A 25,909-nucleotide genomic window follows, 5' to 3' on the forward strand; every position below is an offset into this window, starting at 1 on the left:
GACAGAAATTTTTACTTGTTATGCTTCCTGACTCTTAAAACGCTACACTCGGATTTCCCCCTCCAAACTCTACATGTCTGATGAGCTATTGTTCTCCGATCATCGTTCTCCACACTCTTTATCTATGAATTTACTACTTTCAACATGGTTGCTATCATGTGGTTTTGATGTGTTGGGATGTCTCGGTTCGGTCACACGTGAAGCACATCATTCACTAGAAACGTGACAGGTCAGTTGGGAAGAACACTGCCCCATTGTGCGAGTCGTCATGAGTTTGGATCCCTTCCTCAATTTCAAAAGAGAAGCACAAGTTTAAATACTTTAAAAATAGCGATACATACAAATGAGCAGCAGTAAGAAGAGTAAGGGTGGTGAAGAGAAGAAAGAAGGCTGAGGTGATCCAAGTACCATCTGAATGAGCAGCTCTCTCTCCTGCCTCAGGATCTCCTGCACAATCTTCACGAGCAGGAGCGGCTGGGTACGGAACGCACCCTGGGGGAAAAAAGAAAAAAGAAAAAAAAACCGGTCGCCCAGTCAGCCGAGTGCGTGAATTTGTGCGAGTGGTTCTGTTCCTCAGATTTTGTGGTCAGCCAACCACTCTCATTTCTGAATCAAGAACACTTGGTAAACATAAACGGTTCCCTCTCACAAATGAGCAAGGGAAAAAAATATCGCAAAAGCAGTAAAATGGGTGCTGCCTCTTTATTTCTGATCCTTTTCCAGAATTGTCAACTGATTCTGCACCGAGTGATGAACCATGTATGCGTGCGCATTTATCTGAATGTAAAACGGTTGTTTTAACCATTCACTTGGCACAGAACATGTAAACATTTTAAGAGTCTTTAAAACAAAAGATTTTGGGTATCTGTATAGCACAGTAAAAATGCATCATAACTGTCTGAGACAGAAAAACTTCCAAATCTATTATGGACTTTCACTGTGATCCTATGGCTTGCTCATGCAAGGTGTGTTGGCATGGATCGGGCCCTGTGAGGTCTGTGAGTCACATACCATGTTCACAGCGATGTGCTGGAGCCTCAGTCTCTCCACAACATTGGAGTTCTGCTGTGACATATCTTGCAAGAAGGACACAATCTGCTCCAGGAGCTGCAAAGCTTGGGACTCTTGGGCGGTATCATCTACGTTGAAATCCTCCCTAGACAGTGAGAGCACAGAGCCGCAATCCAGTGAGAAAGAAGCAAAAACAGAAGGAGTGCAATATGACTGTGATTCTGCATTCTTGTTGATATGGCAACGCCTGTCCTGCCCATAAGCAGCAAGTATAGTGGGTTGAGGTGATGGACCTGAAGTCTGAAGGTGTCCCGCACAAGTCCCCGGTGGGCTCCTACTGTTGCATGCTTGGGATGTAAAAAAATGTGTCCAACTTAAATGTTTCCAATAAGATGTACAGCCAATAAAAACCGTACATGGAGAAGTGTCAGCAAAGTTATATAGTAACAATAATTTTCCTCCAGATGTACCAAGCTGGACCCAACTCTGGGAGGTCATACCAGTGCTGCTCCTCAATCCAGCTGGCCAGGTAGTATCTGACCTCCATGGGGAACTGTGATGGGTAGAGCTCACTCAGCACCTGTGTGGGGAGGCACTTCACCTTGTCCCACTGAGCCATGGTGAAACAGGATCTACAGGAGATACACACAAACACGGGCATGTTGATGACCATCAGACCAAACACGTGTGTGTTACAATCCAACCAGCTGTCCAATCATTGCAGACTAGCAGCTGAATGAAGCAGACACAGTCGAACTCACAACTCAGTACACATAAAGCTGCTTTTTCACCGCTCTAATTTTCTACACTTGTCAGTAGTGATTGACATGCGTGACATGTATCTTCCTGGCAGAAGGAAATAGCTTTGCTGTTGTGGTTAGAATGTGAAAACCGCAGAACAGGCTTCAAATATGTATTTTGCAATTAGCTGTTTAACAGTGAGCTTTAAAGCAGGGTACCAGGTAAACGTAATGGTTAAAATATTTTAAAAGATCCCCATTACAATGTGAGCAATTACACGTAGGTGAAGCTTCCTGGATCAGCCTGTAACATAGAGCCATAGTCACCAGTAGCCCCCTGGCCTCCGTTTCTGCTTTCGCAATGTTGTGTTCTGCTTCCTGTTCTCGGCAGTGTACGGCGCACACAGTCGAGCTTCCTGCGTCATCTTGATTTCATGCACAAATTACCGGGGAGGTTTACGGTGAGGCCGGGCAGAGGGGTGTACACAGCGGGGCCACTGCTTTAATATAGCACGGGACACCGCTGGAGTTCTGGGCTGTGGACCAAGGTAACACACATCACAGGTAAAATGTCTAAGGTTTGTGGGTGGAGCGCTTTCATTTTATGAGTCACATCTATCCAGTCGTCATTCCAAGTTATTTAATAACACATCAGTCAATGATGCAGTGATGTGGTTTTTTTTTTTTTTTTAATCTTTTAGCTAATGTGTTTTTCCAGCACACAGGGGTTGTTGTGGCGTGGCGGGTTTGGCTGGTGCCCACTGTGTGGCGAGTCTGAGGTTCGAGTCCTGCTTGGGGTGCCTTGTAATGGACTGGCATCCTATCCTGGATACTTCCCCTCCCCCTTTGGCCCTGCACCCTGTGTTGCCAGGTAAGAGCTCTGGCTCCCCGTGAGAAGTGGTTCTGTTAGTGACATGGCACGACATTTTTCCCGTGCAAATACTGCTGAACCTATACCAACGTACGTTGTACATTTATCATCTGAAATACTGCTTTATTACCAGTACATTTTTATTGATCCAAACAAAGTCTGCATGAGCTCTTCGAAGGACATAAAAGTTTTAGGACTCTTCTCAGACTGGAAAACGTACAGTAAAAAATTACTGGGCAAACGAGAAGGCCTTATTTGGTGCTAATCTTCAGACTTCATTGATTAAGAAGGCTGAGGACACAATGATGAAGGAATGCTTAAAATGCTTAAAAGAAGGCACAAGTAGAGACAGCTATGTATGATTCTGTCTGTTAAGAATAAAACGGTTTCTTGCCTTGGGTTATCAAGCAAGGATTGATACAAACGCATCCCTTGACTGTCTGTTAGCAGTATGCAAGGCACAAATTTTCATTGCATTTAAACCTTTTTTTTTTAATGCAACAATCAAATACCTCTTTATTGCAGCATAAAAAATTAACATTGTGCAGCACACAATGCAGGTTCCAACATGAGCTAGTGGGCAAGAGGAATGCCTCAGTGGGTGTAACCCAGAAATGAACATGGGAAGACTTGACTATACATGGTACAATTCTGCTACACCATGGCGGCGGACTGGCTCGCCATCTGGCAGTAAAAGCTGTGTGGACTAACTGCTTATATTCCTTTATCCTCTCTTAACTTGCTTGTCTTTACATTACATTTACCCAACATTTTTCTCCAAAGCAGCTTACAATGTTAACTACCATTATTTACCCATTTCTTCAGCTGGGAAATTTTACTGGAGAAATTCAGGGTAAGTACCTTGCTCACGGGTACTACAGTTGGGGGTGGAATTTGAACCCAGCTTCTTTGGGTCCAAAAGCAGCAGATCAAACCACTATACTACCAGTTGCTTGTGTGAGATATTTTCCACTTGTACAGTTTGCAAACAGCACAGTGACAGTTAATTAACTATAAAAAAAAAAAAAAAAGGATTTTCTGTGTCTTTCTCCCTATTCCCTGCCTCCACTCTGAATACAAGAGTTTTTGTTTCTTTATTATTTTTTAATAAATTATTTATAATTTATTATTATTTATTTATGTAGTGGGGTGCGGTGGCGCAGTGGATTGGACCGCAGTCCTGCTCTCCGGTGGGTCAGGGGTTCGAGTCCTGCTTGGGGTGCCTTGTGGTGGACTGGCGTCCTGTCCTGGGTGTGTCCCCTCCCCCTCCGGCCTTACGCCCTGTGTTGCCGGGTAGGCTCCGGTTCCCCATGACCCCGTAAGGGACAAGCGGTTCTGAAAGTGTGTGTGTGTATTTATGTAGCTGATATTTTTCTCCAAAGCAACTAGCAGTGTTAAGCATCTTACAGGAATTTACCCATTTATCCAGCAGGGTAATTTTTTTACTGGAGTAATTCAGGGCAAAAACCTTGCTTGAGTAGCAGGAGGAAAGATTCAAACCTACATCCTTCAAGAGGGTTTGCTACTTTTTGTTGAGCAAAGATTTTGGTGTTGGGTTTTCAGACATTCTTGCACAATTAAACTAGGCAAAATCAGTTTTATTTAAAAGTGATAACTGTGCATTTTTTGAAAGACCAGTTTTTAACATCCCTGCCCTGGGTGAACAACGCTAATACCTTCCCACGGGTCCAAATCAAAGGTGAACGAACAGGGACCAAATACAGCGGTCACTGCTTCGGAAATGGATCAAATGAAACACGATAATTGTGAGAAAAATGCAAAAACACTGGAACTCAACAAGCATTACTGAATGCCAGTCAAGGAAAATCGTTGACTTTGCAAACTCAGAATTCCCACTCCTGGTCACTCCTGACCTGGTCACACTACAATGGTAAAACTCTGAATGTGAATGATAATACGGGAAAAGAGTGTAACACATTTTGTACTGCACAGCGACATACATGTATCAAGTGCGAAACACTCTAATATCAAAGTCAAACCATCCAAGCGGTGGGAATAACACTTGGATGGCATGAAATCTCAAACTAAATGGTGTGGCCTGCCTACATGCACAGAATGTACGCAGTACATGACTCAGTACTTGGCTCAACGGTCGAGAACCACTGAAACTCTAATTCAGAGAAGTTTTCTGGAGTTCGAAATGTAACACAGAACGAGCTGAAACAAAACAAAAATAAAAATACTGTCGAAAACATCACGCTGTTTTATACGATTATACAATATTAAAAGGTTATATTCCTTTATCCCCTCTTAACTTGCATCCATTGAATAGTGCCATGACAGTGTAGGCCTGCAGTCTACCTACTCTCCGCAGTTTTTCCACCCGGCAAGAGTGAAAACCACCTGCAGAAGCTCAGAAGAAGCCACGTCTCTGTTATTTTCACGTAAAATACTACGTAAAAGTGCATTCTTTGAGGAGAGCAACTTAACTGGGCGAAGATGTATGTAGGCTTGGAGCAGAGAGAACCGTGTCACACATTTCACAAAGAGCCACATCATCTGAGGTTAAATCCCTGACAGAGTCCAAAACTGAAGGGTGGTCAGTGCCATGGTTGGAAAAGCAAACTCTCTCCTCACAGTATCAGCAACGTCACGCCATTATTACACCGATGCACTCAGTAGGATGTGTCCGGTGTGTCGGTGAGGGGCTATTCTGGAGGATCAGCACATTGTCACATGATGCACTTCGTTTCCAGTAATTCACGGACCAAAATCTCAGATGCGGGTGGGCTTACTGTAGGAAAGCTCCCATCACACAGAACCGTGTTTGACTAGCTGCACCTGCACCAGCTGCACAACGTGAGCATGCTGGCGGGAGCTCACCAGCGCTGGCCGAGCATGAATGGCCATCCTTTCCAAGGAGGTAGTCTGGGACTAGTCTGCTGTAGCACTGTCCAGGCAGAGCCAGCAGAGGGGCCACCCAAAGTGAATATAGGCGTCACACCATGTGTAGCTGCTCACCCTTCAAGAGGCAGTGGTCTGCTGCCAGGGTTGGCTGCAGAATAAGTTTCCCCCCCGTTTTCCCCAACAGGGTATAGCATGATGGTGCAGCGGTTAGTCCCGGAGCCTCACGGTGCCTGGCCTATTGATAACAATGTTCTCTGTGTTTGTGAGGGGTTCCTCTGGCTGCTCCAGTTTCTTCATACGACCCAAAGACACGCATTTCCGGTGAACTGGAGACTCAAAATTGCCCAAAGTGGGTGACCCTGTGCGTGACTGCCCTGCCACGTGCTGGAGCCCCACCCAGGCTGTGCACTACCTTGCACCCTGTGCTTCCAGGATAGACTCTGTAATAGTGACTGTACATTAGAACAAGAGGTTATTGACAACAAAAAAAAATGAATTCTCCAAGTATATTTTTGCATGTTTCATTATACCATATCGGTGTTTTCTACACATAATGCCTTGTGACTTATTCAATTTGTGCTCTAAATTTGTTTCACTGAGTCACTGCTGTGATTACATTATGAAACCAATTCCTTGTCTTTTTCTTGTTATCCAAGTTTCAGACATAAGCAATATTACTCCATTCCTATGTTTAAGTGTAGGGCATTTTAAGTTTGCAAAGCCTGACGAAAGACTGATTGTTGGAGTGTGTTTGTTCAGTCAGGTATGTCTGGTAGCCATGACCTGTCTAGACTTGAGTGATCTGAAATAAAACACCTATTGCAGATAAGCATTCCCACTGTTTCTATCTGTAATAGAACCATCAAGGTCAGAACGTGACAACTGAATTTCAGCGTATCTCTGGTGGACTACTGTAAAGCAAAGGTTATATAAAACCACTCCTGTCACACTAAGGATATTTGCACACATTTTTAGAAATTTTTTGACTCTCTCAGTGTTGCATCTTTTTCACATTATTGAGCGCATGTGCAGCACATGAGCAATGGAGTAAAGCACTGGGACTACATATAACAGTAAAGTTGCTCAGCTGATGGGGTCTGACGTGGAGCAACGTTTTCCCCTCTCTACAAAGTCCGTCCTGTCTCAGCTCATCACGCATCAGCCGAAACACAGCCTCACTAAATGTCTCTAACTTACTGAAATTCCACGATGCCATCTGTGTAGCATTAAATATGTTGCAGCCTTGCTTAGAGTGTTTCAAGCATCATTGTTTTTTTACCTTTGACTATCTGCTGAGTAAATATCAGTGTACGATAAACAGGTATTTGACTCTCAACAAACAAAAGGATTTTACTCTTTAGATTGAAAAAATTAAAGGAACACTTTGAAAACACATCAGATCTCAATGGGGAAAAAAATCATGCTGGATATCTATACTGATATGGACTGGGTAATGTGTTAGGAACGAAAGGATGCCACATCGTTTGATGGAAATGAAAATTATCAACCTACAGAGGGCTGAATTCAAGGACACCCCGAAAATCAAAGTGAAAAAATGATGCGGCAGGCTAGTCCATTTTGCTGAAATTTCACTGCAGCAACTCAAAATGGTACTCAGTAGTTTTTATGGCCCCCACGTGCTTGTACGCATGCCTGACAACGTCGGGGCATGCTCCTAATGAGACGACGGATGGTGTCCTGGGGCATTCCCTCCCAGATCTGGACCAGGGCATCACTGAGCTCCTGGACAGTCTGAGGTGCGACTTGGCGGCGTCGGATGGACCGAAACATAATGTCCCAGAGATGTTCTATTGCATTTAGGTCAGGTGAGCGTGGGGGCCATTCAATGGTATGAATTCATTCATCCTCCAGGAACTGCCTGCATACTCTCGCCACATGAGGCCGGGCATTGTCGTGCATCAGGGGGAACCCAGGACCCACTGCACCAGCGTAGGGTCTGACAATGGGTCCAAGGATTTCGTCCCGATACCTAATGGCAGTCAGGGTGCCATTGTCCAGCCTGTAGAGGTCTGTGCGTCCCTCCATGGATATGCCTCCCCAGACCATCACTGACCCACCACCAAACCGGTCATGCTGAACGATGTTACAGGCAGCATAATGTTCTCCACGGCTTCTCCGGACCCTTTCACATCTGTCACATGTGCTCAGGGTGAACCTTCTCTCATCTGTGAAAAGCACAGGGCGCCAGTGGCGGACCTGCCAATTCTGGTGTTCCATGGCAAATGCCAGTCGAGCTCCACGGTGCTGGGCAGTGAGCACAGGGCCCACTAGAGGACGTCGGGCCCTCAGGCCACCCTCATGAAGTCTGTTTCTGATTGTTTGGTCAGAGACATTCATACCAGTGGCCTGCTGGAGGTCATTTTGTAGGGCTCTGGCAGTGCTCATCCTGTTCCTCCTTGCACAAAGGAGCAGATACCGGTCCTGCTGATGGGTTAAGCACCTTCTACGGCCCTGTTCGGCTCTCCTAGAGTAACTGCCTGTCTCCTGGAATCTCCTCCATGCTCTTGAGACTGTGCTGAGAGACACAGCAAACCTTCTGGCAATGGCACGTATTGATGTGCCATCCTGGAGGAGTTGGACTTCCTGTGCAACCTCTGTAGGGTCCAGGTATCGCCTTATGCTACCAGTAGTGACACTTACCCTAGCCAAATGCAAAACTAGTAAAAAACAGTCAGCAAAGATGAGGAGGGGAAAAAATGTCAGTGGCCTCCACCTGCAAAACCATTCCTGTTTTGGGGGTCATCTCATTGTCGCCCCTCTAGTGCACCTGTTGTTAATTTCATTAACACCAAAGTAACTGAAACTGATTAACAACCCCCTCTGCTACTTAACTGACCAGATCAATATCCCAGGAGTTTAACTGACTTGATGCTATACTCTGATTAAAAAGTGTTCCTTTAATTTTTATTGAGCAGTGTATATTAATACATATTAGGTTGGAAAACAACATTTAAGGATGTAGGTATGAAAAAAGATACGTTCATATTTTCTGCATTTAACCATTTAGGCATCCTTGTTAAAAACACTGCTGCCGAACTGCCTGAACTGTTTTGGTGAAGGTTTAAATCTGCCCCAGTCCGTGGGGGTTCACATACACTCCCCATATCTGTATGGGTTTCCTCTCACATTACAAAGAAATGCAGTTCAGGTGAACTGGTTACACCAGATTGCCCGTAGTGTGTGTGCCAAACCTGCGATGGACTGACATCCCCTCCAGAGGTGTAACACGCTCAGTGATTCCAGGATATTATCTAGACCGCTGTGACTTCCGCCGGGATGGGCGGTTAGCAAAAATGCATGAATGAATTGTGAATGGGAATTACGCTGTGATACATCACATAAATTTGAGGATCAGAGTCACTGTAATTCAATAAGGAGCAGTTATTTTAATTGCTTTTTTCTTCAGTGGAAATCAGAAACTGAAACTTGTACTGAAATGAATATAAGAAGAGGAATGAAGCACACATAGCCACAGAGCCATGACTCACAGGGAGGAGCAGCAATGCAGTTCCAGGAAGCCGGCCAACCACTGCAACAAGGAGTAAATCGCTGTACAAGACTTGCTCAGCACCAGTGCCGACTGGACCCCATTTTCGGTTACAGAAAACACTGCCGAACTTCAAGTGTTGCCAGATCCAGCACTTCGACAAAGGCATATTGCTCATTTTTAAGAATAACAGTCTTTACTTGAAAATTTGATGTTTTGAGAATTTCCAAAATTTCCTGACAGTCAGAATTGACCGTTTCTCCCATCGTCATTTTAAAGACTTGCGTACTGCCGCACTTTGACATATATGCTGTTGAAAATATAGATCATAGGACACATTGGCACAAATGTTCCGTAAAACCCACGATATGTCTGAAATTATGATTTGATTCTACTTATAAAATGTTCTCAGCAAAATATATTTAGAAACTATTTTATCATTTATAATAAAACTATGCGTTTCGCATTATTTCAGTAAAAAATATTAAGCAAAAGAATGTAAAGGGATTACTTAATATAGCTACTGGTTTGGACTCAATTGTATATGAGGCTACTTGTGTAATGCATCCTGGTCATTATAGGGGGGGTCCAAGTGCGAGTGGTGGCCCACCCCTCCTGGGCATTCTACATTAAATAAGACTTCTAAGTCAGTTTACAGGTAATGGCGGCATTGTTGCTGTACGGATGAAATGTGTCTACATAAACAGTGTGAGTGAGGCTTGAAGAGATATGAATGCATTTGTTTTTTTTTTTTGGATCGTTTAGTAGCAACTATGTGCAATTATCCCTGCCCTACAGTGAGTATTCTATGTTCTTTTGGCACTTTTCTGCTGTCTCGTGATCTACCCACATCTCCCTCTAAAGGTTTCCCTTGGAAATGTAACTGGATGAGATTGACTATTAACACCAAATACGCTCAACGCAAACTTCACCTTCATGATTCTCCTTTTCACTCTTTTTCCTTCCAGTGCTGATCAATACTTATCGGAATACGTTTAATTGTATCTTTACACAGATTTGACTGATAATCTTACAAAAAAATGCAATATGATGGTACACAGTATGAAATTTATACAGTATTACATATGAAACATTAAAACCATCTTTTGGTTGAAATGTACGTACTTCTACCTGCAGTAATATCAGCAAAGAGGAAGTAGGTTATGTCTTAGCCAATTTGGCAAGCTATTAGCAATGGACAGTATCTTTTACAATTATTCAAAATCATCATCTTTTTAACCCTTTCCAGGCAGATGCTGAAAATTAGTATGAGCTGGTACACATTCTTCCTATTGCTAGTACTAATTTGGCCCTGTGAGGGTCAAAGAAAAGTGCATTCCATTCTTTACCCTCTCATTTAGAGGACAAAAGTAGACCTTTTCCATCAATCTGAATGTTTTCTTTATTTTGCTAACTTTGCGCTTTCGATTCAGCGGCTGATGCTGAACACGTTCCAGACTGCTTGCAAACACAACTCAAAACAGCAAGATCTTCTGTTAAAGTTGCATTAAGATAACTTGACTAAACATTTGTTGTGGAAATTACTATAGCTGAAGCAAAGGAGTTGCCTACCTGAAAATGTGCCACACAGAAGGCCTTTCACGATTAAGGTACTTTTTCATGGACCCACTAAACTGATCAAGAATAACTGCAGCTACGAACACAGAACTGGATCTGGTCCAGTTTGCACCTCACCATCCCCTGGATTGCGTTTAGTGTAAAAAGACATGAGGCTGCTGCAAATGCAGTGTTGTAGAGCACTGAGCCCTGGGTTCAGACAGGACAAAGAAGGATGCACTGATAGCGTTCATTACGAATGTTTACTGGAACACTGACACACAGCGAGGTATAGACGTGAACTCCAGGATATAATGCTTTCAGTCCAATGGGCCCATTTCCTCACGGAACCACACCTCAAGCCAGCTTTCCCAGCCTACTTAGCACCCCTCAGGCTTTCTTCTTTCACCGGCCAACACACTTACCCCTTACATTCCCCGTGAGTTCACACAGCGGTTGAACACAATTCCATTTTACCCACAATTCAACAGTTTACATTTTCCTGCTCAAACTCCCAGGTAATATGGGTCGTTACAATACAGATGGGCTAACTAAACAGAAAGTAACATTTTCTCTGCTTTAAAATGTTATTGCTCTGCAGCTGATTGCTATTTTATATTACTAATTTATGATAGTCTATATTATATGTGCAGGGGGGTGCGGTGGCGCAGCGGGTTGGACTGGGTCCTGCTCTCTGGTCAGTCTGGGGTTCGAGTCCCCGTTTGGGGTGCCTTGTGACGGACTGGCGTCCCATCCTGGGTGTGTCCCCTCCCCCTCCGGCCTTACGCCCTGAGTTGCCGGGGTAGGCTCCGGTTCCCCGCGACCCCGTATGGGACAAGCGGTTCAGAAAATGTGTATATTATATGTATTTGGAGTCATATTTAACCGCCAAAAAAGAGCTCTTTGGAATGAAGCCCTCACACAAACTTAAGTCACACAATTCATGTAGAACTCCTTCTGTGGTCATGCGCCACACAATCTCTGCAGGGGAACAGAAAGCTTCATTTCCAGCACAAAAGTTACCAACCAACACATGGCTGCATTTTTTTTTACCTGCTTTTATAGACCCAAAACTATCTGTTCCAAATGTTTTTTACCAGCTAATTAACCCAAAGCAAGTAGAGCTTGATTACCACACACCAAAGGAACCCGGAGGACAACAATCACTGCAGATTTGTGTAAAAAAATCTAATTGGAAACAGAGCCTGAATGCTGTTTGGCAGTGAAATAAAAGTAGAGTTCATTTCATCCTTTCCAGTGATGGAAAACATGCCATGGGCTAAACTTGAGCTGCTTTTTTTGATTTTTTTTTTTTTAACAAAGCTAAAAACAATGATGATCATGATTATTATGAATAATAACAACAACTGGAATAATGATGATGATTCAATTGTGGTGGTCAATGTCATGATAATCGCTAACAACAACAACAACAATAATAATAATAATGATAATAATTATGTTGCCGGGTAAGGATCCGACTCGCCGCGACCCCGCTCGGAACAAGCAGTTGTTGACACTGGAATGGATGGACGGATGGATGGATGTAACGTTATCTCGTCCCTGAAAGGTCCCTGTTGCATAACGCAGTTGTGTAGAATGCTGCTTCCATCCTCCTGACGGAAATTAGCATTGCTTTTAGTCCTATCCTATCCCTCATTTCGTGCGATGCGTACGAAGCGAAGGTTTGCTTCGCTCTGTGCGCTCGGGAGTGTTTTACTCTTTCACGGTAAAACAAATGTCTGCGTGTTGCGCGGCGGCATTTCTGTTCGCAATACGGCGCCAATCACATCCTGGCGCGTTCGAGGAAAAAAAAAATCCTCCTAACTACTACTGTAGTGTACACACACACGCAAGGTCTTCAGAAGCACCGGGGCACCGAGGTGATGATACATATTTGAGCATAAGACGAAAAAAGTGTCGAAAAACTATCGTGCGAGTAAAGCCAGGGGTACAAGCGGGACACGGACGCAGCTGTTCGGCTGTGTAACTTTCACTTTTCGCGTGCTCGGGCGCGTGCAACGGCGGAGCTTTGAACCTGCCTGGTCCGCGCTCGCGAGGAGGAACAAACTCGCTCGCGACCGCGGGGGCTCCTGGGGCGCAGAACCAGGCGACGAGACTTTTTTTTCTGTCAAATGACAGCAAATTGTCACACTTACACACACGATCCGCTTTCACGGAGCTCGCGCGATACGGCAGACGAGAGTCGTCCTCCGGGCCTTCGAAAGCACAAAAAAAACGACGACAAAAACGGAATACGATAGTACGTCACGAACATGTCTCGCTCTCCCGCGAGCACAGACACACAGACAGAGTCGCGAGCCTCGGCACCTCCTTACCGTGCGGAGATGATGGAGCGAAGTTCTGCTCACTGCTTCTACCGCCTCATTTGACTTATTCCCGGTGGCTCTTCGGAGCTACACTCTTCCACGACTGAGTACTTCAAGTTTCGTCTGAAGGGAAAAGAAGAAGGTGCACGTCACGTCGTCAGTGGTCCTGAAGTGCTCTGTTTCGTCCGATCGATGTTGGCCACACATGAACGAGCACAGATCATATAATAACCGCGAATCGGACAGGAATCAATAAACAGCGGCCGCAAATGAAAGTAGCTTCTGCGCCTCTCCACCTTCCTCCGACTCGCCTTACCAAGAAGTGACAGTGCATTTATCATCCTCCGCTCTCACCCTCCCTCCCTCTCCCTCTGCAAAAGAAAAAAAAAAAAAAAACATTTCCTGTCTATTCTTTCGATTGGCACTCAAACTTCCTCCATAATAATATTAGCACAATTTCTTGCTTTCACAAACTTTCCAAATATTGAAGCACGTTTATCTGCTATATTAGCCATATTTTATTATGTGTCACTGGAGAGAGAACTAAATATGTAATACCCAGTGTCTCTCCTGTGTAAAAAGATCAATTAAAGATTCATTTGTCTATGGGGTGCTGAAGGGTTGCTTTTGACTTCAGAAATCAGCTTCCGTTATCCAGTTTTATGGGATTAATGACAGCAATAAAGCTGTTTGTGGCCGACTTGTTATGTATCATATAATATTCAATAGTTTATGGGATGCATTTATTGTTCACTGGGGTTTGAGTCCCGCTTGGGGTGCCTTGCAGTGGACTGGCATCCCGTCCTGGGTGTGTCCCCTCCCCCTCCAGCCCTGCGCCCTGTGTTGCCGGGTTAGGCTCCGGTTTGCCACACCCTACTCAGGACAGCCGGTTTCAGTCAATGTGTGTGTGTGTGTGTGTGTGTGTGTGTGTGAAACTACAGGGAAGAAGGACTGTGACTCACAGCAGGAAAAGTGGAAGGAAACTCACTGTCTACACTTAAAAAGGCCTGCAACCTTTCATGACTTGCTGTGGCCCGAATGAAGGACTACCTGTAGTATAAAATATTTTGTTATCTGGTAACCTGGACCCCAAAAGAAAAAAAGCAGGATAGTTGTTGCTTGCATGTTTCAAGTCGAAATTGTCATGCACCCTACAGGCACACCTGGTACACCTCCGAGCCCAGCACCTCATCACCTGTACCTGCTCACCATCGGTTTATCCACGATAAAAGGAACATAGGACAAAGAGACACTGTGGAATCCCAAAAGGGACAACACGTATACTGTCCTGTGTCCAAGAACCTTCTTAGAAAATGACATGTCCACGTTCTCCACATTCCTGTCCCAAGTCCTGGTGTCTCCTTGTCTCCAAACCATCGTGCCTTCATTAGTGATCCTCAGGTTCACCATCTGGCACTTGCACTTATTACTTTGTAAACAAACTTTGCACCTGGGTTCACTTCAACATTGGACTGTTTTATTACAGAAATAAATTATTTAAATTTAACCATTAGGTCTAAAAACATTGTGAATCTCCTTTTCGCTCATTGTTGGCAACAGGGTCACGTTAACCATATAATGTTAAGATCAGACTTTCTGAAACTTTACAGTAGCTCTCCAAACATGGTTCTTTTAACTGTAGAGTACTGTCATGCACACACCCTCAAGCCACGCGACTGCACTTGCCCTGAATCACAGCAGCAGGACATAAAAGAAGCCATGCCGGCTCAACTGGTTGTGGAACCTTGCTGAGTCAACCTGCTTCTCCTGTGACGTGAAAGAAACCCACTTACCTCCTTGGGCTTCCAGTCCCTTTGTTCCCTGTTTTCTGCCTTCCTGATCTCTTGCTTTGCCTGATCGAGTTGGATTCCCATGTTGTCCCAAGAACAACGTCTGCGCCTTGAATGACCCCCACCTGTCCCCAACTTAGATCTTCACTCGCTCCGTGTTTGTTACCACAATTAAGAAACCTGCGATTGGGTCCACACCAATTCCTCAGTTTCCTGCCCTCGTCCCTGACAAGTACAGTATGTACTATCAAAAAAATCAAAATACGTATAACACCTAATGGCAGATTTCATTTAGTCTTAAGCAAGGCATATGATGTGTATGGCTTCAGTAAAAATTCCAGCTAAATATGTAAAATTGAGTGTTGCTTTGGTTTTTTTTAAAAAAAAATCTGCAAAATAATGAGATTGCTGCCTCACAATACCTGGGCTGTTCAGGTTTAGGTTCGTATCCAGGTCAGTCTGTGCGGAGTTTGCGTGTTTTACTCATTCCTCTGGGTTTCTTCAGTTATCTGGTTTCCTCCCACAGTCCAAAAGCATGCAGTTCAACTGAATTTGCTGATGCCGAATAGTGTTTTGCCAGACCCTTTGTGAGCGTTGAGAGGGATTCAGCAGTTCTGAGAGAGAGGCAGATCATTCCATCTTCCATCACACTGGCACCAGATCAAAGAACCTTCAGCAAATTTAAACAAGCTGGTAGGAAACTATTTTAACATACAGGAACAACTCTCTACTGACATGCATAAGAACTGCCATAGTAGTTTTTGTTGCTCATTTTCCTCTGTACAGTTTTTCACTTCTTGAAAAGATTAAACGTGCTCCAGATTTTCATTGCTAAGTGTTGTTAGTTTTCCTTTTAAGGCATCACGGTTTCAGGATTCCTTTTCTGCATTTGGATAATTTATTGAATACTTTTTTCATTTTAAATACTGTGTTACTTGTGGTTTTCACTACAAAAGTAATTAGGCCTTTACATTCCCACATTAGAAAGTGTCAGACATTAGACACATTCTGAAACTGTTCAAGTCTTATATTTATTAGTATATTTGTGGAAAACATTATGCGATGTTCCAGTGTTTAGTTTATAGAGTACACCTTGTTCATTACGTTTTGTTGTTTTTCTAACTAAATAGAAATATTGGCCCAGTGCAATAAATTGTACTCGTAGTAGGAATAGTCTTTTAAGGAGTGTTTTAATGAGGTGTTTATCATGTACAGTATGTGGTCCCCTGGTGTAACCTAATTACCAGATAGAAATGTAACATAAATGTTTATATATTTAAAAAAGAAATATTACTAGGAATGTGATTAGGAATTGTCGATATTCGGATATAGTTTTATGCAGCTACTCGTGTGATGTACATTGATTGTTTCATTTGATGGAAAGAAAGAAACTGTAGCTTAGAATCACGCATCTGCATCTAAGTGTCTCTTCCTGCTCATGTAATGAACACATTGTATTTTTTATGAGATGTACGTCGCTTTGGGGAAAAGCGTCTGCTAAATGAATACATGTAAATGTAAGTGATATTTTCGCAAATATGTGACAGCTGGAGGGATGCAGTCATGTTCATCAGCTGAACGCGTGACCCGTGAGAGAGGAAAGGGGTAAAACACGAGTACTGCAGTACTGTACACCACCACAAGTAGGCGATATATAATAAAGTGGAAATGATCGGTACGCCGTTCTATTTCCGTGGCGTTCATCACTTGGCGTTGTCATGAAAAACGTTCGAAATCGTCAAGTATAAGACACTGCTTATTATCTAGGGTTCATTTATTACGGTTTTGGGCTGGATTTATTAGTTAGGTGACCCGTTTCAATACCCAGCTAACATAAAATCCAATGTTCATGACTGTGATTTTTTTTCCTAAGTTTTTTTGCTTCTTTATTTAGTCTATTTCAATTTTTTTTTTTGTTTTAAGTTCACTGTTCCATTCACCCAGCTTAACGTGGTAACCGTAACGGCTGTCATAACACGGTACGTAGAAAGAAACAATCATGCTCGTCATGGGCAGACAAGTAAGCGCGTGCAGTTAAACGATTGCCTCTTCATCTGATGTTGAGCAATACAGAATATTTACAAAAGTCAGTCAGCTGTTTGTTGGAAAGTTGGGTCTAAATTATTACCGAGTATCTTTCACACCACGATTGGGAGTGCTTTCGTTTAAAAATGATAAATACCAAGTACCCTCTAGGATTTTCCCAGTAACTTCGTTGCTGTTCCTCACATTTACCACCAGATCCGAATCCGGCAGCCGGAACGACAACCAATCGATAATCACTTTAGCGATGGCAGCGCGTGGCCGTCCGGCGGGCTCCCATTGGCTGGACTAGCAGTGATGCTGCTTGAGAGCGAGAGCGAGAACGAGAGAGAGAGCGCTGGTGCACTGGGGGGGGGGAAACGGACACGCTCCCTAAAGACAAGTCAGGAAAACAGAGCATTGCTCGTGGGCCAGCGACGAGCCCGTCATATATCAGGTAGAATTTGTCCGCAGCGCGTGTGACACAGCCTTCGTACATAAGATATTTTGCAGCACAGCAGTATCCAGATCGGATCACCAGGCTGCTCGATCAGACAAAAGTGACAAGTCAAGTGTGAAGCCGGTTGCACTGACCGGCAGCACTGACGGAAAATGCCTGCGGGAAACAACGACCCCGACTCCGTGTTAAGCTACCAGGTAAAGTGTGCGTCCTGAAGCCTTGTCTTTCAATTGTACTACTGCGCTGCTTTTTCATGATGCACGACTGTTCCCACCACCGGCCTAATCATGACCCGGCTTATCTTTAATTATAAATAGCTCGTATGGCCAAAAACACAGAGAATGTCTATATAAAGTAATACTGCACTGTTTACTCGCAACTTTACCTTCTTCAACTTCTATTTTACGCCCCTGAGGTTGTCTGGATTGATTGGCGAGCTGTGTGTTGGACACTCACCGACGTTTACACACACAGACGTCTCCTTCTTCCACTCTTTGCCGTATGCTTATTAATTTTCATGATGTATCATGTCGCGTCACCGTATTTTGTGTGTGCTTTTTTTTTTAAATATTAATGTGAGTTACATTCAGTAGGAATTATCGGTTTATGTTTATGTACGTGTTCGAAAACGGGCTGAAGCGAAGGCTTCTCGTGGCGATGTCTTTCGCGGACGCGCCTCGCGGGCGGTGTTTCTCTTCTCTCCCCCCCCCCACAGTTCAGTTGCGCGCGCGCGCGCGCGCGCCCGCACGTGCACCTGAATGATCGCCAAAACAAGTCGTATGGCATCACATTCACAGTGGCTCACATTGTCATTGTTTCATTGTATCTCGCTGTACCGCGGAACGTCTCCGTCCGTGTATCTTTAATCTAACCGTACACGGTACAGCTAGTAGGGGCAGATCGCCTAGGCCGTTTTGAATGAAACTAACGCTGATTTTGTGTTAAACGAAGGCGCACCGAACACGAGTTGTTAGGTCGATCGTAAGCAAAACAAGTGGTCTGCCGTCTGACATTAAAAAAAAAAAAAAAAACACTGACACTTCAAAGCGGAGCGTGCTCCACGTGATTTGTTCTGAGCATCAAATCTGAGCACATTTGTTCTTCTTCCGCCGTGCAACAAGCGCTAATAATGTCTTGTCATTTTGAAAGCTTATATCTTGACTCTGTGTGGTGGCTGCGGTTTCTCGTGACCTTGAAGTCATCCTTACCGCCGCTCATTGTAGGTCATCGGAAGCGATGACGACATCAAGGGCTAATTACATGTTCAGGTTCACAGCGGTAAAATGTAACTGGGGGTCGGGGACACCGGCACTTATTAGATAAGTAGCTGGTTTTACACGGACAGTATGTGCTCTTGTGATGGATCAAACAGGGACAAGTCAATGATGACTGTGACCAAATCATGAACGAATTCCTTTTCCATATATATTATATATGGTATATTCCTGTATGGAGACATCACAACAGGCACGTGCATAAAACGAATACATATGACACATCACACACATCTCTGTCGTGTCATTTTGTGAAGCCATGAGCAAATGCGAAATTCAGCATCTTCATGGATGTACAGAATTTCCCAGTCATGCGGTATTGGAAATAATTACTTTTATTCATTTAGCTGAGGCTTTTTCCCCAAAGTGGCTTACCAATATTTACCCATTTATACACATGGGAAGTTTTACTGGAGTAATTTAAGGTCAATACCTTGCTCAAGGGTACTACAGCTGGAGGTGGAATTGAAACCTGCGACCTTTGCATCCAAAGGCAGCAGCTCAAACCACTACACTACCAGCTGCCCTATTAATAATGAAAATCAATCATTTGGACAGTGTGGCAGGATGTCAATAGTGGGGTCCTGCTTAGGGCTGCTCCTTTGTAAGAGGAAGATTGCTGCTGTAGTATCCTTGATCAGGGTACCAAGGGTAAATTACCCTGGTTTGATGCAGTAAGAATACAGGGCTGTATGAATGTGTACATGATTTTCAGGTTGATTATCCCACAATAAATGTTGCATTAAGCAAGTAGTAACCCCCCCCAGCTATCTTCAAGTGCTACAGACAAAAGCAGTCTTAGTGTGCGGTTAGGCAGATGTGTTCTAGGACTCACAAATGAGCAGTCCTGTTCATGCCAATGGTTTATTTTTTTTTATTTTTTATTTTATAAAAGTGAGATAGATATCACTAATTAAAGCTGCAGTTGCAAGGTTGCTTATTTAATACTTTAATCTGGAACATGTAATATAGTATAACGAATACTGTGGTGGACTGAGATCCAGTTAGGGTTACCCCGAGTTTTACGATATGGCCTTTGGTATTCAGGAAAGTGTCCAGATTGTTCGGACCCTGACTGATATTGATGTTGAAACCATGGATATGGATGAAGATGGATGGAGTTATTTTTAGGATTCTTTTTGTTGAGAAACTGTAAAACTTGCACAGTTTTTTACATATCATACAATATTGAATGGGGATAAAATGGAATAATTGTACTTATGGTCAAATAAAAATGTCTAAATTGTAAGGAAAGAATTCTAAAAAAAAATGGTTTTTACATGGAAGAAAGATCACCCTTTGCCTTCAGAAAAGCTTTGGTCTGTCATCTTTTTAGTGTGAGGAAACTGTTGGTGCAATTATGTGTTTTGAACTGGTGACTTTCTGACAAGAGCAGGCTAATGGATCTAAGTGCAGAGGTTTCATTTATAGACACGCTGGTGAATCTTGACAGCAGAACTCAGACACATGGATTGGGCAAACATGAGCAACACAAACAAGTTTTTTGAACCACGTAGTCCCTAAAGAAGGCAAGAGCAACACTCAGTATAGATGGTTTGTTAATGCTCTGCCCTTATAATAAGGACTTATTGTGAAACCAGGCACACAGAACCTTTCCTAGAAGTCCAAGCAGGGAGTGGTGATCAGGGATGGTGGTGCAATGCACTTTTGCTTCTTCTGAGGTGTAGGTCACTTTGGAGAAAAGCATCTACTAAAGAATAAATGCAGATGTAAATGTCAGCAAACTGGACAGCTCCACAGGGCTGGTTTCAACAGCAAGGCTTTCCGGATGCGACCGGAGCGGTGCAGCAGATTGGCTCTCTTTCTCTTTCCTAGCGCCCCCCCGGTGAGCCTTGGCTGCTCATGCATGTGCCTGGGCATTTTCAGTACTCTGGTGCTGTGTTTATAACATCTTGTAGATAAGAAAGCATAATAAAGAACCATGCTCAGAGGTAGACCAGGGCATTTGTGCTCATCTGGCTCTAGGATCCCTTTTTACTCTACGCATCACAAGCGTTTCACTAATACCAAATACAAGCATAGTAATAAATAAAATGTAATTGTAAGAAATTTGAAAAACAATGTAACTGGTAAGTTGTGTAGCTTGAAGAGCAGACGACAACAGGACGTTAACTTGGAGCCGGAGGAACTACATGGAATAGCATGGATAAGCATTAATGGAGAGGTGGTGCTTTGCTAATGGGCTCAAAACCAGTAAATTCAGAATGCATAGGATCACCTGTAGCTTGTTTACCTGCTGTTTTTTACCTTTCCACCTTCTCCATTTTCTTGTAAAACTTTCAGGCAGCGTTCACTGTTTGCAATTGCTATCTGTGTGTGTATTCGTGAGCACTTTGGAGTGCAGTTCATAGTGGTTTGCTAGCTCTCAGTGAAAAAATAGACACTAAATAGTCAGGGACAGCTGGTAGCGTAGTGGTTAGAGCTTCCAGCTCCAAAGGTCGCAGGTTCGATCCCTACTTCCAGGTGTAGTACCCTTGAGCAACGTACTTACCCTAAAATTGCTCCAGAAAAACTACCCAGCTGTATAAATGCTTAAATAATTATAAGCTTGTAGCTGCAACCTTAACATTGTAAGTCACTTTGGAGAAAAGCATCAGCTAAATGAGCAAATCTAAATATTTCTCTAGAATTCGAAATGGCAAAAAGTCCATTACTGCTAGGTTGAAAAGGCCATTTCATTGCTTTAATTTCCCCCCCTCTCTTTAAGCCATTCAGATGCAGACTTGCTTTCATGTTTTGGATCACTGTCTTGGTGTAGGAGATTTAAAATGTACCGCAGCAAAGATAGAGCGTGAAAGCACATGGGCCATTTAGTCTCTCTCTTCTGCCAGGCCACACATTTTTATAAGCACTGAGTGTTGTCATCGTCATTCTGTTCACCACGTTTGTACCTGCCCTCCTTTGCAGTTGTACTTGTTCAAGCGGTGAATATTCTCTTCAGCAGTTTATCAGTTATAGTTTAAACCCCTACAGTTATAAGTATGTGTGATCATTTGTGTGAACAAGTGATACTATTTATTGTAACACAACCTAGGCAGTTGTTTCAGTTGCAGAGATCTTCTCAAGCTACAAAAAAGTGCTTGACTTTTTGTATGAAAACCCTTGTAAATTAGATTTTGAGGTTTGTTTTTTTACAGATACAGTTGTGGATTTCTTCTGCATTCATCCATTTTCATTAACTTCTTGTGCTGTGCAGGGTCATGGGGGCTCAGAGCCTATCTCAGAATCACTGGGCACAAAACAGGGTGGGTACACCTTGGACAGGATGCTAGTCAGTGTGGATTTAATTGTGCATATATTTACATAATATAGATATGTCAGCAGTGTCTGTGTAATCTAGATAATGTAAATAATATTTACATTGCATGGGTTAACTTTGCATACATTTATTGACATCAGATTTTGGCCTTGGGATGGCTTCTGTGAGAAATGCTTCGATACACTGCATCACAGATCACCCTGCATGTGTGCATGTAATATTATTGTGTTGTTCCTTCCTCTGCATCCCATCTCTTTCTCCTGACCAATGAAGCAAGGCCAAAATGTTCCAGACTGAAGTCAAAGAAATAATGAGGGCTGAAGCAAGAGGGAGGGAGAGAAAGAATGAGTGACACGTCGCCTGTGACTGAAATTTCGCTCTCATTCTCCCCACTCTTAGTTGAGTTTAGAGCTTGTGTGGTTGTGTGTGTGATAGACGCGGTACATATCTTTGACAGCGCATTTGTGAGCATGTGCCTTTCTGCATGCTCCTGTGCATTGTGTTTGTGTGCTTCTCTTATTGATTAAGACAGATCAATGATAGGCCAAACCCTGCCTGCTCTGCAGTCTCACTGTTTTCTTCATCACATTTAATTCCCCTTGCACATCTGGGGCGTTGTGTCCACGAAGCTGGTAGTTCTTTACAATGAAAAATGTAGAGGAAGCACCGGTTGGAAAACACAGGTTAGTAGGTACGGATTTTTGGGAAGTTCAGCACTCGGCAGCAGAACCCACTTCTAGAAGACTGCTGTCAGGGAGATATATTGGGATCTGGAGCAGGAGCACCAGGGGCAGTCGCGAGGAAGCTGGCTCAGACTGTATTTCATGTAATGAAAGAGCTTCACCAGAAGACCAAGGTAATATTTCTCAGCTCAGTGTGAAGTGCTGCACTGTTAATGTCACATCCGTTACACAGAGTTGCTGCCCAGTAGCTCATACTCTACCCTCCTGTAGTGTGTTTAAATGTACTGATGAAAATGCTTCTGTTTTAAAAACAGTCGACGATAAAGTTTCCGCACATTAATTTTCAGCCGTTCTTATATGTGAGGTTTTTACTTTTATCTGTTTCGTTAAAAGGGAAAACATACATCAGTGAACATTGACTCACTCAGTATCCCAGGGGCATTGGGAGCCAGGCTTGGCTGGGTACATCCCGTACAGGATGGAGGTCCACTGCGGAATTAACATGTTAGCAACAGATTGAAGTAAAGATGTCATTTCACCTGTGAAGAAGTGATATATTGAATGGAAATTTAAAATATCAGCATAAAAATGTTTGCATCTCATTTTCTGTGAGGTGTATGTTTTGGAGAAAAGTGTCTGCTAAATGAATAAATGTAAAACAAAGGGAGCCATGTCAGACAACAAAAACAGAACATAGATATTTGAACTGACTTCTTTAGCAGTTAAAAAAATGCTTTTGCGGACAATTTTCCAGGACAAACTCGGACCTGACATCCTCATCCTCAACCAGCTTTTAAAACGTTGCACCATTCTTTTGTACACTTCTGTGGTGGCTCAGCTGTCTCTCACCACTGCTTTTCAGACCACAAAAGTGGATATTGGCCTTCATTTTTTTTTTTTTTTTTTTTTTTTTTTTTAAAAATCATCTTAAGAGGGGGAGGGAAAAACCCCAAAATTAATCTCAGTGGCAAGCTTCCTGGAGTACCCTTCCAGAAAGTAATTTGGCAGTCATTTGAGCTTACGGCGATTTTTCAAAAATTAATTTTATTAACAGTACAGGTAACGTCAATCTGAAGTGCTTTACTTTAAGTGCTTGGAATGTTCTAAGTAAAAGGCACCCTATATTTTAATTAAATAATTAACTAATTAATGATAAAGTGCCATTTTAGCCAGTAATTGGAATTAAGGTTTTATAAGGATTTTCATTTTGATATCACTAAGGAAAATACCAGCTATTTGTGGTATAGTCATGACTGTTTGACACATTTCGCCCCTGTTCATGATTAGAATTAGAAGGAGCCTAGATGGTGTTTTTCAGGTACACACAATGATTAAATGTGTGTGCTCTTTGCTCGAGCAGGCAGTGTAATTTAAGAACCGAACATGTCTCTGGAGAAAATTTGCTGCGCAGTTCTAATTTTCAGTGGTGTTGAGCAAGTGCTTCCTTCAGAAACCTTCAGACTTTTTCACCTGTCGTGCTGCAGCGGTCTAACCTGAGATGCTCAGTCACTGATATTGACAAGCTAAGATTACATCATGACAGTGTAGGATGGGTACCTGGGTCTTTCATACTTCACACATGCACTGATGTGTCATTTTTAATCATCACCTTCAGCAGGGAACAAAATGTAACCAAAGTATTTTTTTTAACTATATCCAGGATGACTGATGCAGTTTTGAGAAAAATGGGGAAATGGATAGAGTTTGCGCTCTTCATTTGTTCTTTCACAGTGATTAATGTTGGGAGTGTACAAAGTATTTTAACCTCCAAAGGCTTTTTCTAGCCACCATTTGATGTTGCAGCTACATGTCTTTGGTCACTTCCCCTGTGTTTCCACCACGTATATCTGCAGTCCAGGTCTCGTGTGTTGGGACTGTGGTTACGCCAGTCTTAGAGTTGCCATCACGGGAGGCACTAGGTGCCTTTAAACCAAGCTTTTAGCAGCTCTGTCCACAACTGAGGTTTTGAAAATGGTTCATTCTGACTCAGTGTCCCAGTCTGCATCTATATCACTCCGTCTGTTGGTTAAATGGGTTTTTTTCTGAGTTATGTCACTTTGGAGAAAAGCATTTGCCAAATGAATAAATGTATATGTTTATGGTAGTGAAAATTGAGGTCACATGTAAATTATGGAAACAACTTGTTTGAGTATCGTAGTCATCCGTCATAGTGACATAACCCATTGTTTGCTTGTGGAATTAGTTTTATTTGTCAACTCTGCCATCTTTTGGCACTGTTTTGGGCTCCAAGCAGGGACAGAAATATGGCAAAAATTCTTTGTCTAGTCTCTAGGTAAATGTTGGTGCAACGTGCAAAACATGGTGTTTGAAAGGTGAGGCCCACAAAAGAACCCACCTTGTAGTTCACTTATGTTTGAATTGATTGTGTTTTTTTTTTTTATATTATACCTTGTCTCTGTTTTTGCAATTTAAGGCACAGGAAAAACAGAATATGTGGCACCTGTGTGGTGGTGTTTATTTTTACTATGCATCTTTCTCTTTACACCATGACTCTGTTCATTTTAAATGTTGAATATGTTAATACTATGCTTCTCAGCAAAATTATTTGTGTATCTACTATATAATAATATATATATTATATATAGTATGATGATTTCTTGATTTATGCTACGGACTTCACCAAACCTCTATTATAGAGGGACAGCTCATAGCGTAGTAGTTGGAGTTGTTGCCTTTGCACCCAAAAGTTGCAGCTTTGAATCTCATCTCTTGCTTTAGTACCCTTGAGCAAGGTACTAACCCTAAATTGCTCCAGTAAAATTAACCAGCTGCATAAATGGGTTATTAAATGGACTAACGTTGTAAGTTGCTTTGAGAGAAAAGTTGCAGTTACATTTTTTTGAGAAAAGTGTTGGCTAAATTAATAAATGTAATGTATGTTGTGTTCTGAATGTTGTAACTAAATGGCTTTTATCTTTGTGGTGTTTTTATGACTTGCTGGTGTGGTGGAGGGTTTCAATCAGGGGAAATTTACATTTATTCATTTAGTTGATGCTTTTCCCCAAAGCAACAATGTTAAGGTACTAACAATTATTTATCCACTTATACAGCTGGGTAATTTCTCTGGAGCAATTTAGGGTAAGGACCTTGCCGTGTAGCTGGTGTACGGCTGTGTAGCCTGGTGAGAAAGTATACCCCCTGGATTCACAAGATCATTGTTGAGTCATCAGATGAAGTGTTTTTCATGGTAAAGCCATGTAAGAATTCCTGTTAAAATAATGAATAATGTCTTAATCTCGGAGGACAAACTATCATCAGTTAACATTCAGTAAGACAACAACCCAGGAGAAGAAAAGAACCATCTAAACCTCCCTAATACTTCTTTCTGAACCTACCAACTATGATCGAGAATAAGCACCTGAGTGCCAAAGCTAGCTTTTTTTTTTTTTTTTTTTCTTTCCTTGGGAACAATGAAATTTTTGAAGGGTGCTCTGGGAACCCAAGTACGGAGACAGCTGATGAAGGAGGCTTTGTGTTAGGGCTGCTGTATCAAC

At 42.8% G+C, this 25,909-nt stretch overlaps 2 protein-coding genes across 6 annotated transcripts in view; one reads left to right on the forward strand and one right to left on the reverse strand.

Moving 5' to 3' along the window:
- LOC108918572 (signal transducer and activator of transcription 6-like) overlaps positions 1-13,256 on the reverse strand; it is a 28,932-nt gene extending 15,676 nt beyond the window's left edge. The window contains exons 1-5 of one of the 4 annotated variants that reach the window (XM_029247900.1): positions 13,202-13,256; positions 12,895-13,008; positions 1,512-1,643; positions 1,012-1,156; positions 409-492 (exon numbers count right to left, since the gene is read on the reverse strand). In XM_029247900.1, the coding sequence (XP_029103733.1) occupies positions 409-492; positions 1,012-1,156; positions 1,512-1,630 (348 nt within the window). In that variant the 5' untranslated portion in view covers positions 1,631-1,643; positions 12,895-13,008; positions 13,202-13,256. The other 3 variants (XM_029247899.1, XM_029247898.1, XM_018725993.2) reach the window with 3 other exon arrangements.
- A 3,828-nt stretch (positions 13,257-17,084) lies between these two features.
- slc4a8 (solute carrier family 4 member 8) overlaps positions 17,085-25,909 on the forward strand; it is a 31,457-nt gene continuing 22,632 nt past the window's right edge. For both annotated transcript variants that reach the window (XM_018725874.2, XM_018725872.2), the window contains exon 1: positions 17,085-17,354. In XM_018725874.2, the coding sequence (XP_018581390.1) occupies positions 17,310-17,354 (45 nt within the window). In that variant the 5' untranslated portion in view covers positions 17,085-17,309. The remainder of the gene's footprint in view (positions 17,355-25,909) is intronic.

Source organism: Scleropages formosus, chromosome 22 (assembly GCF_900964775.1).
Source record: "Scleropages formosus chromosome 22, fSclFor1.1, whole genome shotgun sequence".
Taxonomy (NCBI): domain Eukaryota; kingdom Metazoa; phylum Chordata; class Actinopteri; order Osteoglossiformes; family Osteoglossidae; genus Scleropages; species Scleropages formosus.